The sequence below is a fragment of the Pristis pectinata genome, chromosome 7, assembly GCF_009764475.1.
Source record: "Pristis pectinata isolate sPriPec2 chromosome 7, sPriPec2.1.pri, whole genome shotgun sequence".
NCBI lineage: Eukaryota > Metazoa > Chordata > Chondrichthyes > Rhinopristiformes > Pristidae > Pristis > Pristis pectinata.
Window position 1 is genome coordinate 39,034,342 of NC_067411.1, and position 15,058 is coordinate 39,049,399.

General features: G+C 43.9%; 1 protein-coding gene across 1 annotated transcript in view; it reads left to right on the top strand.

Annotated features, from left to right (window-relative positions):
- The window catches only part of pgm5 (phosphoglucomutase 5), a 127,468-nt gene extending 112,613 nt beyond the window's left edge, over window positions 1-14,855 (top strand). Inside the window, exons 10-11 of the mRNA XM_052019906.1 lie at window positions 1,664-1,798; window positions 14,364-14,855. Of these exons, the coding sequence (XP_051875866.1) occupies window positions 1,664-1,798; window positions 14,364-14,453 (225 nt within the window). The 3' untranslated portion in view covers window positions 14,454-14,855. The remainder of the gene's footprint in view (window positions 1-1,663; window positions 1,799-14,363) is intronic.
- Window positions 14,856-15,058: the final 203 nt, after the last annotated feature.

Here is a 15,058-nt window from a genome sequence, read left to right on the forward strand (position 1 = left end):
AAAAAAGGAGAAAAAAAACCTTACAAGCTGAGCTAATATCTCAGATGGAGGACTGATACAGACAGGGACATCAAGTTACCTGAAGTTGTAAATTTCAGTATTGAGTCCAGAAAGCTGCAACATGCCCAGATGGAAGATGAGGTGATGTTCCTTATATATGGCGACATAATGACCAGATTGTTTTGGGATCTTGCCAGGCCTAAATTTCCTGCCACGTTTTTCCTACATCAGAACAATGACTAGGCTTGCAATATTTAATTGGATGGGAAGTGTTTCAGGATGTCGTGAGGTCAGCTGTTGTCCTTGGGGAACGCTGCACGTTACCTCCTCTCACCCTACCCCCTCCCATTCGGAATGCAAACAGACACTCCATTATCTGTCTGGATAACTCTTGGCTGTCAATCAAATAACCTCTCCATGCTGCAATAAATTTTATAGCCATTATATTGCCAGTGACTAACACTGGCATTGGCCATGCCTCTATGCAATTGCTTATGTTAGCTATTTACACTGATGAATACATGCATGAAAAAGGACTTTTAGAAAAACTGGATCAAAAAAACATTTTTTCTGGAGAAAATAAACAATAGTCTTTGAAACAAATGAAAAAAATAGAATTCTCCCGAAACATCGACTGTCCATTTCACCTCCATAAATGCAGCCTGACCCACTGAGTTCCTTCAGCTTCTTGTGTGTTACTCCAGATTCCAGCATCTGCAGTCTCTTGTGTCTCAAAAAAAATATTGTTTTTGTTTAAGTTTCTCCAATGATGTTCTGGGTTTTTTTTTGTTTGCTGTCGTCCTGGAAATTATTCTTCAATTCCTGGAGTCTGCAGGTCAATACCGAAGGACTGGCAACTCCACACCTGACTTAACCTGAACACCCCTAACATGGGCTGGTTTATATCAGCACCAGCAACCCTTTTAGTTAACTGAGCCACAGGTGGGTGGCAATTCCATTCTACACTCCTTGCTGGAGTTGATAGCCGGTGCTTAGATAATGGTATTGTCTCAGACTGTTCCTGGCTGCTGTATCTGGTCTATTCCCAGCTGTCACACAGCTCTCCAGGAATCCCGGCAATGTGACAAGTCATTGACTGGGTCACCTCCTCCTTTTGAAACATCAGATCCAGGCTCTCAGACAGATTTGGCTCCATAACATGTCAAGGCTACCACTGGACATGTCATGCTCAGTTAAAAAAAATGCTTTGTGGTGACTAAAGCTTTCTATTCTTTTCTCACAGAGTGTTAGTCATGGCTCAGTGGGCACCACTTTGACCTCTGAGACAAAAAGTTTTGGGTTCAAGTTCCACTCCAGAGACTTGAGCACAAAATCTGGTCTGATGCTGCACTCCAGTAGTGAGGGAGTACCACACTGTCAGAGGTTTTGCCATACAGGTAAGATGCTAAACAAAGCCTTGTCTTCTCTCTAGTAGATGAAAAAGATCCCACGACACTACTTGGAAACAGAAATTATCTCTGGAGTCAATACTCTGCCCTCAGTAAATATCACTCCAAAAGATATTATTTGATTATTATCACATTGCCATTTGAGCAAAATTGGGTGCTGACCTTGAAGCAAGCTCTCTATTGGGATCCAGTAAAGTGCTTTGAGAGATTGTAAAAGGTGCTACACAAACACCATTTTTCATTTTTCTTTACAGGGGCTGCGATTGACATTCACAGACGGCTCCAGAATTATCTTCAGGTTGAGTGGGACGGGGAGTATGGGATCTACAGTAAGGTTCTACGTGGAGAGATATGAAAGGGATCCAAGCAGAAACAATAAAGAACCACAGGTAACAGAAGTGACCAATAACAGGTTCTTGGACAGAAACAAATATCACGGGGTCCTCTGTGTTATGGTCCATGACAAAGCTGTTGACATCAACAAGAGCTCCCCACAAAAATACAGTCACCTCAGTGGTGTGGGGTTCCCCACTGCTATTGCCACTTGCTCTCAGTCATTTAATCCTGGTGCTCAGCAACAGTGATGTCATCAAGCTGGCTAATCAGCCAATCTCATTGAAGAATTCCCACAGACAGTTCGAGAGGGAGAGTTGATGGGAATGTGGGGAGAACAAAACAGGCTTAGTGTAAATGGGTGGTTAAAGGTCAGTGCAGACTTGGAGGGCCAAAGGGCCTGTTTTCGTGCTGCGTTTCTCTATGACAAACTTTTAATAAATAGTTTGCCAGGTGCCAGGGTCAGAGATGTCTCGGATCAAGTCCACAACATTCTTAAGGGGGAGGGTGAGCAGCCAGAAGTCATGGTCCACGTCAGTACCAGTGATACAGGCAGGAAGGTTGATGAGGTCCTGCAAAGTGAGTTCAGGGAGTTAGGTGCAAAGTTAAAAGACAGGACCTCCAGGGCGGTGAGCTCAGGATTGCTACCCATGCCACGTGCTAGTGAGGCAAGAAGTAGGAAGATAGTGCAGTTTAACATTTGGCTAAGGAGATGGTGCACAGGGGAGGGCTTCAGATTTTTGGATCATTGGGCTCTCTTCCATTTGGACCTGTACAAACGGGACAGTTTGCACCTGAACTAGAAGGGGACCAATATCTTTGCGGGAAGGTTTGCTAGTGCTGCTCGGGGGGTTTAAACTAGAGTTGCAGGGGAGTGGGAACCAGAGTGGCAGGGCAGCAGGTGGAGTGGCTGTGGGGAAAGTAGATGTTAAGCCAACAAGCAAAGATAGAAATCGACTGGTTGATGAGTGTGGTGGGAGTAATGTTCTGAGATGCATCTATTTCAATGCAAGGAGTATTGTAGGAAAGGCAGATGAACTTAGAGCATGGATCAGCACGTGGTATTATGATGTTGTAGCCATTAGTGAGACTTGGTTGCAGGAGGGCCAGGGCTGGCAGCCCAATGTTCCAGGGTTCCAATGTTTTAAAGGGGGAGGGGTGGCATTACTCATCAGGGAAAATGTCACGGCAGTGCTCAGAGAGGACATACTGGAGGGCTCGTCTACTGAGGCAATATGGGTGGAACTGAGGAATAAAAAAGGGATGACCGTGTTCATGGGACTATATTATAGACCTCCAATTGTCAGCAGGACTTAGAGGAACAAATTTATGGAGAGACAGCAGACAGTTGCAAAAAATATAAGATTGTGATCACAGGTGATTTTAACTTTCCACAAATTGACTGGGACTGCACTTCTGTAAAGGGATTGGATGGGATAGAGTTTGTTCGGGAAAGATTCCTTAACCAATATGTAGAGGTTCCAACTAGAGAGAGCACAATACTGGATCTCCTCTTAGGGAACGAGACAGAGTAGGTGACAGAAGTGTGTGTAGGATCTAGTGATCATAATTCCATTAGTTTCAAGATAATCCTGGAGAAGGATTGGACTGGGCCTAGGGTAAAGATTCGAAACTGGAGTAAGGCCAATTTTGATGGCATCAGAAGGGATCTGGCAGGCGTGGATTGGGATAAGCTGTTCTCCAGCAAAGAGATGCTTGGTAAGTGGGAGGGTTTCAAAAGTGAAATTTTGAGAGGACAGAATCTATATGTTCCTTTTAGAATAAAAGGCAAGGCTAACAGGTTTAGGGAACCTTGGTTATCGAGGGCTATTGAGGCCCTGGTAAAGAAAAAGAAGATGGCCCATATCAGGTATAGGCAGTTAGGATCAAATGAGGCTCTTGAGGAGTATAAGAAATGCAAGAGAACACAAGAGAGAAATCAGGAGAGCAAAAAGAGGACATGAGGTTGCTCTGGCAGACAAGGTGCAAGAGAATCCCAAGGGTTTCTATAGCAATATTAAGAGCAAAAAGGGTAGCAAGGGAAAAAATTTGGTCCTCTTGAAGATCAGTGTGGTCATCTATGCATGAAGCTGAAAGAGATAGGGGAGATCTAAAACAAATTTTTTGCATCCATATTTACTCTGGAGACAGACACACAGTCTATAGAACTGAGGCAGAAGAGTAGTGAGGTCATGGACCATATCCAGATTACGGAAGAGGAGGTGCTTACTGTCTTGAGGCGAATTAGGGTGGATAAATCTACAAGGCCTGACAAGGTGTCCCCTCAGACCTTGTGGGAGGCTAGTGCAGAAATTGCAGGGACCCTGGCAGAGATATTTAAGACGTCCTTAGCCATGGGTGAGGTGATGGAGGACTGGAGGATAGCTAATGTTGTTCCGTTGTTCAAGAAAGCTCTAAGAATAAACTGGGAAATTATAGGTCGGTGAGCCTGACATCAGTCGTGGGTAAATTATTGGAAGGTATTCTAAGGGACAGGATATATAAGTATTTGGATAGACCAGGCCTGATTAGGGATAGTCAACGTGGCTTTGTGCATGGCAGGTCATGTCTAATCAATCTTATAGAGTTTTTTGAGGAGATTATCAAGAAGGTTGATGAAGGGAAGGCAGTGGACGTTGTCTACATGGACTTTAGCAAGGCCTTTGACAAAGACCCACATGGGAAGCTGCTCCAGAAGGTTAAGTTGCTTGGCATTCAGGATAAAGTAATCAATTGAATTCAACGTTGGCTTAGCGGGAGAAACCAGAGAGTGGTAGTAGATGGTTGTCTCTCTGATCGGAGGCCTGTGACTAGTGGTGTGCCACAGGGATTGGTGCTGGGTCCATTGTTGTTTATCACCTATATTAATGATTTAGATGATAATGTGGTAAACTGGATCAGCAAATTTGCAGATGACACCAAGATTGGGGGTGTAGTGGACAGCAAGGAAGGCTATCAAAACTTGCAGCGCGATCTTAACCAGCTAGGAAAATGAGCTGAAAAATGGCAGATGGAACTTAATGCAGATGAGTGTGAGGTGATGCATTTTGGGAGGGCAAACCAGGGTAGGACCTACACAGTGAATGGTAGGGCACTGAGGTGTGCGGTAGAACAAAGGGACCTGGAAATACAGATCCATAATTCCTTGAAAGTGGCATCACAGGTAGATAGGGTCATAAAGAGAGCTTTTGGCACATTGGCCTTCATAAATCAGGGCATCGAGTACAGGAGTTGGGCTGTTATGCTGAAGTTGTATAAGACATTGCGAGGCCAAATTTAGAGTATTGTGTGCCGTTCTGGTCACCAACCAACAGGAAAGATATCATTAAGCTTGAAAGTGTGCAGAGAAAATTTACAAAGATGTTGCTGGGACTTGAGGACCTGAATTATACGGAAAGATTGAATAGGTTAGGACTTTATTCCTCGGAGCACAAGAGAATGAGGGGAGATCTTACAGAGCTATATAAAATTATGAGGGGTATAGATAGGGTGAATGCATGAAGGCTTTTTCCCTCAGATTGGATGAGACTAGAATTAGAGGTCATAGGTTTAGGGTGAAAAGTGAATCTGAGGGGAAACTTTTGAAACATCTGAGGGTGGTGTGGGATGATGTGGCTTCAATAGTAACATACAAGAGAAGTTTGGATAGGTACATAGATGGGAGGAGTTTGGAGGGTTATGGTCCGGGTGCAGGTAGATGGGACTAGGCAGATCAGGTCAGCATAGACTAGATGGGCTGAAGGGCCTGTTTCTGTGCTGTAGTACTCTACAACTCTATGAAAAAATATTTTTTATTATTTTAAAATCCTTTGGATTCTAAAACTTTATCTCAGGGCCAGGTAGTTTTCTAATCAAGACTTAGTATGCATTAAAGATTTGTACAACAAGGTGCTTACTTGGTTGTTATAGCATGCAAGGAAGCCTGTTGGTCCATCAGGTACGGTATATGCTGGCTCCCAGCAGAGCAATCCCATCAGTCCCATTCCCCCTCTCCTTATTTCCCCCACAGCCCTGTAACTTATTCCCCCTCACATGTCCATCATCTCACTAGGATTCTTTTGCCACTTACCCACAGTAAGGGGTAATTGATAGAGTCATACAGCATGGAAATAGGCCATTCGGCCCACCACATCCATGCCGACCAGTAGGCACCTTCTGTATTAAACCTCTCTTCCAGCACGTGGCCTGTAGCATTCTATGCCTAGGCATTTCAAGTGTTCATCCAGACAGTTCGTAAATGCTGTCAGTGACTACTCTCTCAGGCACTGTATTCCAGGTACTCACCATTCTCTTCAGATCCCCTCCAAACTCTTACCCTTAGCCTAAATCTATGTTCTCTAGTTTTATCTACCTCTGAAATGGGGGATATTTTCCTGCAGTCCACCCTGTCTAGACCCCCATTAATTTTATATACCTCAGTCATGTACCCTCCTAACCTCCTCTGCTCAAGGGAAAACAGACCTAGCTTCTCCAGTCTCTCCTCATAACCTAAATGTTCCATCCCAGGCAATGTCCCGTGAATCTCTTCTGCACCCACTCCAATGCGATCACATCTGTCCTATAGTGCGGTGACCAGAAATGCACACAGCTGAGGTTTGACCAATGTTTTATAAAGTTGGAGCATAACTTTCCTACTCTTATATTCAATCCCTCAACTAATGAAGGCCAGTGTCCCATATGTCTTCTTATCCACCTTCAAGGCCTTTTGGACTTGTACACCAAGGTGCCTCTTTTCCTCAATACTAGGACCCTACCATTCATGGTGTATGTCCTAGCCTCATTGGTGCTCTCAAGATTCATCTAGGGCTCTGGGGAAATAAGGAGAGGGGGAATGGAATTGTTGGGATTGTTCTGCTGGGAGATTATGGCATTGAAGGAGGCCATTTGAGATCAAATGGCCTCCTTCAATGCCATAATGAATAAGTAACAGCCAATTAACCTGCTCTTTTTAAGAGCATTTTACAGAGAGAAGTTGAACACTGAGTTCTGACGATTGTGTACTGATGAAGCCTGCAGGACAGCACACCTTCTGAGGGAGCGGCGAATCATTGATGCCAGCTTCAGGATTTCCACATTCTATTACACATGTGCAGACGCCGGAAGTCGCTGTTGGTTTGAGAGTGTAGTGACAACAAGTACTGACAGTTCCATCTCATTATAACCACAAGATCCAGGCCTACATTTAATACAGCATTTACCACATGTTTATAGTGAAGAAATAGACAGGGTGAAAGCACATAGTCTTTTTCCCAGGCAGGAGGTGCTAAAAACAAGAGGCATAGATTTAAGATCAGAGGCGAGAGAATTAAAAGGGACATCAGGGGCAGCTTCTTCACTCAAAGGGTGGTGCGTACTTGGAATAAGCTGCCAGAAATAGTGGTTGAGGCGGGCACATTAGCAACATTTAAAAGCCATCTAGATAAGTACATGGATAGGAGAGGTTTAGAGGGCTATGGGCCAAATGTGGGTGGATGGGACTAGCTCGCTGGACAACACAGTCAGCGTGGACAAGTTGGGCCGAAGGGCCTGTTTCCATGCTGTATGACTGTATGACTCTAAACAAAACCCTTCAAAGGAACTTTCCAAGCATGCAATGACATAGGAACAAAGACAGAGCCCAAGAGGTTATTACCAGGAAATGTAATGATACCCTTGGTCAATGAGGTGAATTTTAAGGGACACTAATCATCATCAATATTCTTTTGGAGGAATAGAAATGTTACAGACCAGGTCTGACATTTGAGCAAAGATGTCCATTCACACTCTTTCTCTACGTTTTCACTCACAGCTGAATTTTCATTAAAATAATGAAATCACTAGCCAGAATTTATGTTGCATTTTTGATGCGGCAAGATACTCCAGAGCATTCGGAGGAGCATTATCATACCAAATTTGACACTGAGTCATCTCAGGCATGTGACCAAAAGTTTGGTCCAAAAGATAGGTTGCGAGGGGCATCTTAAAGGAAGAGAAAGAGATGCAGAGAGAATTACGGAGAGAATTCCACATCTTGGGGCCCATACAGTTGAAGGAAGGACCAACAGCAGTGGTGTGAATGATTAAAAAAAGAGATGTGAATGTGGCAGAAGTGGAGAAGGGTGGAGGTGTGCAGGGGTGTGGGAATGACAGAGGAGACACACACAGCCAGGAAGGGTTTTAAAAACAAAAGTGAGAATTTTAAAGTTGAGGCATTGTAGGGGAACCTGTATAGGGCAACGAATACTGGAGTGGAAAATGAGTAAGAATCAGCATATAGTGCAGAAACCCTTTGAGATAAGGTGTCCGATGATGTCGTGCATCCGTGGAAGCTATCAGAAGGCAGTAACTTCACATGGGAACATTGGGAAGGTTAATGACTGTAGGCTGCTCAGTAACTGCTGCATTACACTAGATATACCACAAGGCTGCACAACTGAACCAAGCTGTAAGTCTCAGTACTACATGATCTAAATCATTTTCTACACAATCAGCAGCGGATTGAACAAACTTGGTAAACTTGAGCCCCCACTCATTTTGATCGACGCAATGCAAACAGGACCAGCCAAATAATCATGGAATTTTTAAACAGAGCCCAAATATGTTCAGATCTAGGTTTCCTGCTGCCGTTTCCACTGGTACAGAATTCCTTTTGCCCAGATCAGGCTGAGCCCCAACACTGGCCCTTTCCCCGGGTCACTTTGGTGAGATTCCACTGAACGTGCCAGATTAGAAAAGCCTTTCAAATCAGGTTCACTTTCTTACAGATGCACAAACTTTAGTTGGCATGTTTTAAGAGTTGTTTCATACAAAAAAAAGTTAACTTGTTAAAAAACCTGAGCAATTAAACCATTAAGTTGTTCAATAAATATTGTTAAAGCCCCAAGTGGAGCTACTAGCAGGTGGAAGGTTCGATCTCCTAATTAAAATCTTATCTTTGCGGAAAAAAGTACTTCAGGTGTGTTGGAGACACATGAGACTGCAGATGCTGGAATCTGGAGCAACACACAAAAAGCTGGAGGAACTCAGCAGGTCAGACAGCATCTATGGAGGGAAATGGACAGTCGGTGTTTCGGGTCAAGACCCTTCATATACTCCAGATGAAAGATCTTAACCCGAAATGCTGACTCTCCATTTCCCTCCATAGATGCTGCCGGACCTGCTGAGTTCCTCCAGTTTTTTGTGTGTTATTTTAGGTGTGATATTGCTTGGGAATTGGTAAGTCAGTGGTAGATCATCCACGCTCACCACCCAAGGGAGTTGGTCGTGGTCATCGCTGACCTGTGAAGAAAGGTCGGACTTACCTTATGCAGGTCCCCTGGCGAGAATTTGGGCAAAGCCAGCTCCACCGTCATGGTGAGGTCCCATACAGGGACAGCACTGCAGATACCAAGATATAGTGGGATGGGGCAGGTGACGGCAGAACAATTTCCCATCTGAAAACAACTGTAAAGGACTCTGGCCATTCACACCAGATTAGCTGGTTCTCAAAGATGTCACAAACTAAGAATGTTTCTGATATTAAAGAATATTAAGAACTTAATAAGATCTATTAAAAGCTGTTCAAAGTTTATAATCTTAAAATGATTAAACATATAAAAAATTAAAAGTGCACAAAGATGTTTAAATAAATATAAAAAATTGAAAATGCAGACAAATCTCTTACAGCCTTTCCCCTCTATTGAAATGAATAGAAAATATATCCTTGCCAGGTCTAAACTGGCATGGACTATTCATGCAGATTCCCCACTATAAGTGCTGGGAACTGCTGCGTTTGTGCTTCCTCCCTGGAGCATCTTTTATGAAGAACATCTCAGCCAAATGAACATGACTTCGCAACTTCCATGTTCTTGCAGAAATCCCTGAATTGCTGTCAACTAAGAGTGAAAGTATTACATGATACACAGGAAATTGCTGGTATTTTCCTGTGGAATCTGGGCCAATGGAACTACTCTATTTTACCACTCTTAATTACATAAAGACTGCTTTTTCATGGAAAGAGAAGAAAGTACTTCAATGCTACCTCATATTGTTTCATAAAATCTGACCTGTAACTAAACCCAGTGTCAATTTCAAGCATGCTTTGGGCACAGTTTCCCAATGAAGGTACCTCTTCCCATGTATTATTTTTTTTAAATTTTATTTACAGAGTGGTAACAGGCCCTTCCGGCCCCACGAGTCTGCGCCGCCCATTTTAAACCCATGTTAACCTACCCGTACGTCTTTTTAGAATGTGGGAGGAAACCGGAGCACCCGGAGGAAACTCACACAGACACGGGAGAACGTACAAACTCCTTACAGACAGTGACGGGAATCGAACCCCGATCGCTGGCTCTGTAATAGCGTCGCGCTAACCGCTACGCTACCGTGCCGCCCCTTCTTCTGCTTGTGGTGGTACAAAGGAAACAATTGCAGTCTTGTGAAAACAAACACAGAACAATGATTGCTAGCTTCATCATAAAACTCTGAGTAGCTTAGCAAAACAATTTTCTTGAGGGAATTGATTCCCAGATGATCATTATGACAATGAAGAGCTTGTGGGAATAATTTCTCAGACTATTTCATCACTCTGACTATTTAATCACAAAGTGTAGCTGGCACAAGAGAAAAATATTCTATAATATATTCTTGCATTTCTCTAGCACTCTCTATGACCACAGGATGGCCCAAATACTTGGCAGGCAATGAAGTATGTTTGAAATCCACTTGTTGTTACAGTGTGGGAAACGTTGTGCCAGAAAAAGATCCTGACTGCTCAGAATAGGGAAGGAGGAGGAGCAGCACAGTGGCGCAGCTGGTGGAGCTGCTGCCTCACAGCTCCAGTGACCCCGGTTCAATCCTGGCCTCTGTCGCTGTCTGTGCTGAGTTTGCATGTTCTCCCTGTGAACGTGTGGGTTTGCTCTGGGCGCTCCGGTTTCCTCCCACATCCTAAAGACGTGGGTTGGTAGGTTAATTGGCCACTGTGAACTGTCGCTGGTGTGCAGATGATTGGTAGAATCTGGGTGGAATTGATGAGACTGTAGAGAGAATAAAATAAGATTAGCATAAAATGGGTGTTTGACTGGTGCTGTATCACCCAATGACTCTGTGACAACTCAGAATGGGGCTCAGAACTTTGCATTCATATGTCAGAAGTGCAAAGAAGCCCTGAATAAATGGTGGAAGGATTGCACCATCTCCCCAGCTACTCACCCACCTGGCCCCTCGAATACCCTTGGCAGAGTTTGGAAGCCACACATTGACCTTACCTGCCACTTCAGAACCCAACTCTCGAGGGACCACCTGAGAAGAAAAAAGAACTGGGAAATATTGCAGCCACTGGCATACAGCAAGATCCCACGAACTTAAGTGTGATAGTCGCCAGGTGATTGGTTATAAAAAATAATGCATTAGCTGTGGGTCCTAATCATGTCTGAGACATAGAACATAGACCAGTACAGTATAGGAACAGGCCTTTCGGTCCATGACATCTGTGTCAAACACGATGCTGAATTAAACTGAATCTCTTCTGCCTGCACAAGATCCATACTACCCCCCCCCCAATTCCCTGCATATTCTTGTGCCTAACGGCCTCTTAGACACCACCAGCACTACGCTAGGCACCCACCACACTTGCCCAACACATCCCCTTTAAACTTTCCCCCTCTCACCTTAAATACTTGTCCTCTAGTACTTGACATTTCTACCCTGGGAAAAAGATTCTGACTGTCTCCCCCATATACACCTCTCATAACTTTATACATTTCTATCAGGCCTTCCCTCACTCTCGGGCACTCCAGAGAAAACAACCCAAGTTTGTCCAACCTCTCCTTATCGCACATGCCCTCTAATCCAGGCAGCACCCTGTTAAACTTCTTCTGCATCCTTCCCAAAACCTCCACCTCCTTGGGGCGACCAGAATTGTACACAATACTCCAAGTGCAACCTAACCAAACTTTTATACAGCTGCAACATGACTTCCTTACTCTTATGCTCAGTGTCCCGACCAATGAAGGTAAGCATGCCATACACCTTCTTAACCGTCTTATCTATTTACATGGCCACTTTCAGTGAGCTATGGACTTGGACCCCAAGATCCATCTGTATATCCATGCTGTTAAGGGTCCTGCCAGTAACTCTATACTTTTCCTTTACATTTGATCTCCCAAATTGCAACACCTCACACTTGCTCAGATTAAACTCCATCTGCCATTGCTCTGCCCATATCTGCAACTGATCTGAGACAGAAGGTTATGGGTTCACATCTCACAACAGCAAGTTGACCAGATAATATAGTCAGTCCAGTGCAGAACCAAGGAAGTGCTGCACTATTACAGATGCCACCTTCTGAATGTGACGTCAAACGAAGATCCTGTCTGCTTTCTCAGGTGAAAGTGAAAGATTCCAGGGCATTATTTTGAAGAAGAGCAGGGGAATTATCTCTTTAATATTTTTCCTTGACTAACAACACTAGGACAGATTATCTGAACATTATCACACAGCTGTTTGTGGGATCTTACTTTACAAAATTTGGCACCCATTATTCTATGTTACAAAGGTGACTATACTTCTAAAGTACTTTTTGGGCAGTAAAATGCTTTAGACATCATGAGATAGTCATAGAGTTTTACAGCAGGGAAACAGACCCTTCGGCACAACTCATCCCTGCCGACCAAGGTGCCTTCCTGAGCTAATCCCATTTGCCGGCATTTGGCCCATATCCCCCTAAACCTTTCCCATCCATGAACCTGTTCAAATGTCTTTTAAACATTGTACCTGCCTCTCCCACTTCCTCTGACAACTCGTCCCATATACCCACCACCCTCTGTGTGAAAAAGTTGCTTCTCAGGTCCCCTTTAAATCTTTCCCCTCTCACATTAAACCTATGCCCTCTAGTTTTAGACTCCCCTGCCCTGGGAAAAAGACTGTGACCATTCTCCTTATCTATGCCCCTCATGATTTTATAAACCTCTATGAGGTCACACCTCAGCCTCTTAGCCAGTGAAAGATGTTACAGCAAAGCTCTCCACTGGACACAGTTCATCGCTTTATATCTTTGCTTCCAGGTGGGTAACCCATACTATTTCAGAAAGAGAGGGAATATCAACAGGGAAAATTGCCCCACCTGTCTGTTATCCTGGGAAAATACACAGTCTGGACATTTTCAACATCCAACAGAAGAGGGCAGTGTGGAAACGGGGGGGGGGGGGGGGGGGAAGAAAAGAGCTAAATAAATCGCCAATGTAACTTTTTATAATTAAATGTTTTGGAATAAAGAACATTAAAGGGTTATTGCAGGAGAGAGGGACAGTGGACAGGGGAACCATTCTGTCCTGGGGGATCCATAGGGAGAAGGGGTATTCCAGAAATTCCAGAAGCTTGCGATAGATTTGGAGTGGGGATGTTGGGATTTGAGGAGGTTCTTGTTGACCTTGGATCAGAGGCTCGGGTGATGGTTAGTGGAGGATGGGAGTGGATTGCTGAATATTAATGCCTTAGGGTTGTAGGCAAAATCCGATGGAGGTGATGGGAGTGAATTTTCCCAGGTCACTGAGAGGTTGTAGTGGGACTCCTGGTAAGATATGTCCCCAGCAATGAACCGGATCCTACTCCAGAATGACCCCTTTAAATGGATTTGGTTAAGGGGCAACAATGCCAATAACAGTCACTCCTCAGGATAATGTGATGTTCCACAAGGAAGTGAGCTATCCTGTGTGCGACTGATATGGTAATCCTGTCAATTCCTGAAGGAGGACCGGTGACCAGTTAAATTTCTGAGTCTTTTACTGCTATAACTAAACATAATTGGTTATTCCTGATTATTTTACAATATTAAAATTTGATTAAGCCAATAGTTTATATCAAAATAAAACAGAAGAGAATAGTATCCAATGAGATGAATTATTGATTAGAAATCTAAGGTAGGTCCAAAGGTAAGAGATGGAGAGGGTTAGGAGAGTTGTGTACAGTTGTGGTCACCACACTGCAGGAAGGATGTGGAAGCAACAGGGACACTGCACAAGAGATTCACCAGGATGTTGCCTGGAATGGAGGCTTTATTAATAAGGAGAGATTAGATAGGCTGGGCTTATTCTCACTGGAACGCAGCAGGCTGAGGGGTGACCTTGTAGAGATTTACAAAACTGTGAGGGGCATAAGATCTTTATAAAATCAGAGTCTTTACCCCAAAGCAGGGGAGTTCAGAACTAGAGGGCACAGGTTTAAGGTGAGAGGGAAAAAATTTAAAAGAGATCTGAGGAGTAAGTTTTTCACACGAAAGGGTAGAGGTTATCTGGAATTAACTATCAGAGCAGGTGGTAGAGTCAGATAAAATTACATTTAAAAAAACGTTTGGACAGGCATAGAGGGATACTGGCATTATGCAGGCAAATGGGATTAGCGTAGGTAGACATCATGGTCAGCATGGACAAGGTGGGCCAAAGGGCCTGTGTCTGTGCTGTTTTATTCTATGAGTGAATTCCCTTGCTTGGGGGTGAGTTGCCATTTGCAAAGTCTGATGGAAATGAATGTTCCCAGGTCATTGAGAGGCAATGGGCAATGGTCTCCCTTCTTTCCTGAGGGGTGGGGTTTGGGAGGGTGCGGGGTGTGAGGTAGAGGGAGGAGCACCACTCAGCATTTACAGTGGCTTCTGCTTCACTTCTACAGGTTGTGCTGGGACCGCTCATCGCCATTGCGCTGAAGCTGTCACATATCCACGAACGGACAGGCCGCAGAGGACCCACAGTCATCACCTGAGCCCAGCCTGTCGACACCTCCCAAGGGGCCAGGAGAGATGCTGTTGTTTGTTGCTGTTTGTATCAGCTGCTCACGCCTTACACCTTCCTACCTATGTGCTGGCAAAACATTACTGAAAACAGGGGAAGAGAAAAGCAAAGTTTTGCAAAAAAAGATGAGGTCCTTTCTTACATTTATCTGCCTGTGTTAACAATATTGTTGTGTTTTATAAAGAACCACTGTGTTATTCTTGCATGACATGTGTTGTTTGGGTTAGCAAATAGGAGAGCTGTGTTTTATCTCTATGTTGTAGGTTTAGTGTAAGACGTCACATGATGGCTATGTACGATTATAATATTGTAAACCATAATTGAAAATTGAAATTATCAGTTTCCTTCCCCCACCCAATCCAAACAAATATTATTAAACTATAATTGCTACAAAATGCGGTTAATTAAGTTATTTTGGACTTCTGCTTAGTCATTGCATATTCATTGAATATTTTCACTTTTATAGGGGAGTGATGAAAGATATCTCAAACAGTTTACAGCAAATGACATGCAGTTACTGTTGCGTTGTAGAAAAAGTGATAGCCAATATAAACACAGGAAGCACCCACAAACAGC